This window comes from Phytophthora infestans, genomic scaffold (assembly GCF_000142945.1).
Source record: "Phytophthora infestans T30-4 supercont1.11 genomic scaffold, whole genome shotgun sequence".
In the NCBI taxonomy this organism is placed as follows: domain Eukaryota; phylum Oomycota; class Peronosporomycetes; order Peronosporales; family Peronosporaceae; genus Phytophthora; species Phytophthora infestans.
The window spans coordinates 574,197-575,288 of NW_003303748.1; the positions used below are offsets into that span (position 1 = coordinate 574,197).

The following is a 1,092-nucleotide window of genomic DNA, read 5'->3' on the forward strand; positions in this document are numbered from 1 at the left end:
AACATACTCGCTCTAATCCGTACGTATGTAGGGGTTATTTTTGTATTCACGATAGCGGGTCACAATGATTTTGTACTCGTCCGAATCCTTACCAAGTTTTTTCAGGGCACCCATGACTGTTTTGTCCGAATATCCCAGTTTCTTACATGCTGAGAACACACCAGCAACCTTGGATTCATCTTTCAGCATGTCGTCGTACAGCGCCGCATTTTTTAGCCATTCCGCCTTGGTTTTTCGATTACTAGGAAGGAGACCCAAAGCAAAATTTGGACAAACCATTGAAGAAACCTCTCTCTTCTCCAGCGTCGTACGTGCGTAGATGTCTCTTTTGGTCGGTGGAGTATTGGATGAGTCTGCTTGATTCATTCACCTCGTATCGATCGTTAGACGGATACAGAGCATGGCCGCTGTCGATTTTTAGAATTGCACATGCTATCAGCAAGATGAAAAAGAGTCGCATGGTTCTTTGCAGTGGGTTGTTGGCTGGCTGGGAAGTTGTCAAGTGAAATGGAAAATCATGCTGGAAACTCCTGATGGTGATGTTAAGCCGTAATAATTTTTTCTTGTACGTTGTGTATCAGAAAAGCCAGTTTAAAAAGAAAAAAAGTGGGACTCTTAAACCTAATTGTGATTCTCGCGATTGATTTGCAGATAAGAAAAATATTAGTTTGTCTGCGAGTTACGCTAATCATACTCAATTCCTTTTCAATTAGAGTAAGTGACTATATCCTACAATACTACTATTAATAGCTCGACACATGCGTGTATGTTCTCTTTTAAATCTGGTAGCACGATCGCAAAAGATTTAAAAATGTCCAGGATTCCTATGGCAAACAGTCTGAATCGCTACTTCGCCATCGTTGGTGGCAAACAATGACGTCGATTTTGTCAAGTTCTTGTCCTTAACCTTTTTAACTAGTCTACTTGGGCATTATATTCAAGCAAAATGATTTCCAGAAGCTTGGGAAAAGGTCTAAGTAGGATGGCACAATGTGTATTTCATTATCTATTAGAGTATTTAGCCCATCACCAACAAATTATGTATACACAGTTATTTCATTCTATTCGCGAACGCGTAACTTCTCGTTGTTA

General features: G+C 40.0%; 1 protein-coding gene across 1 annotated transcript; it reads right to left on the reverse strand.

The window, feature by feature from the left end:
• Positions 1 to 241: 241 nt before the first annotated feature.
• Positions 242 to 460, reverse strand: PITG_22813 (secreted RxLR effector peptide protein, putative; the record flags this gene model as incomplete). Its single annotated transcript, XM_002904399.1, has 1 exon — positions 242 to 460. The coding sequence occupies one exon, from the start codon at positions 458 to 460 to the stop codon at positions 242 to 244; it is 219 nt and encodes a 72-aa protein (XP_002904445.1).
• Positions 461 to 1,092: the final 632 nt, after the last annotated feature.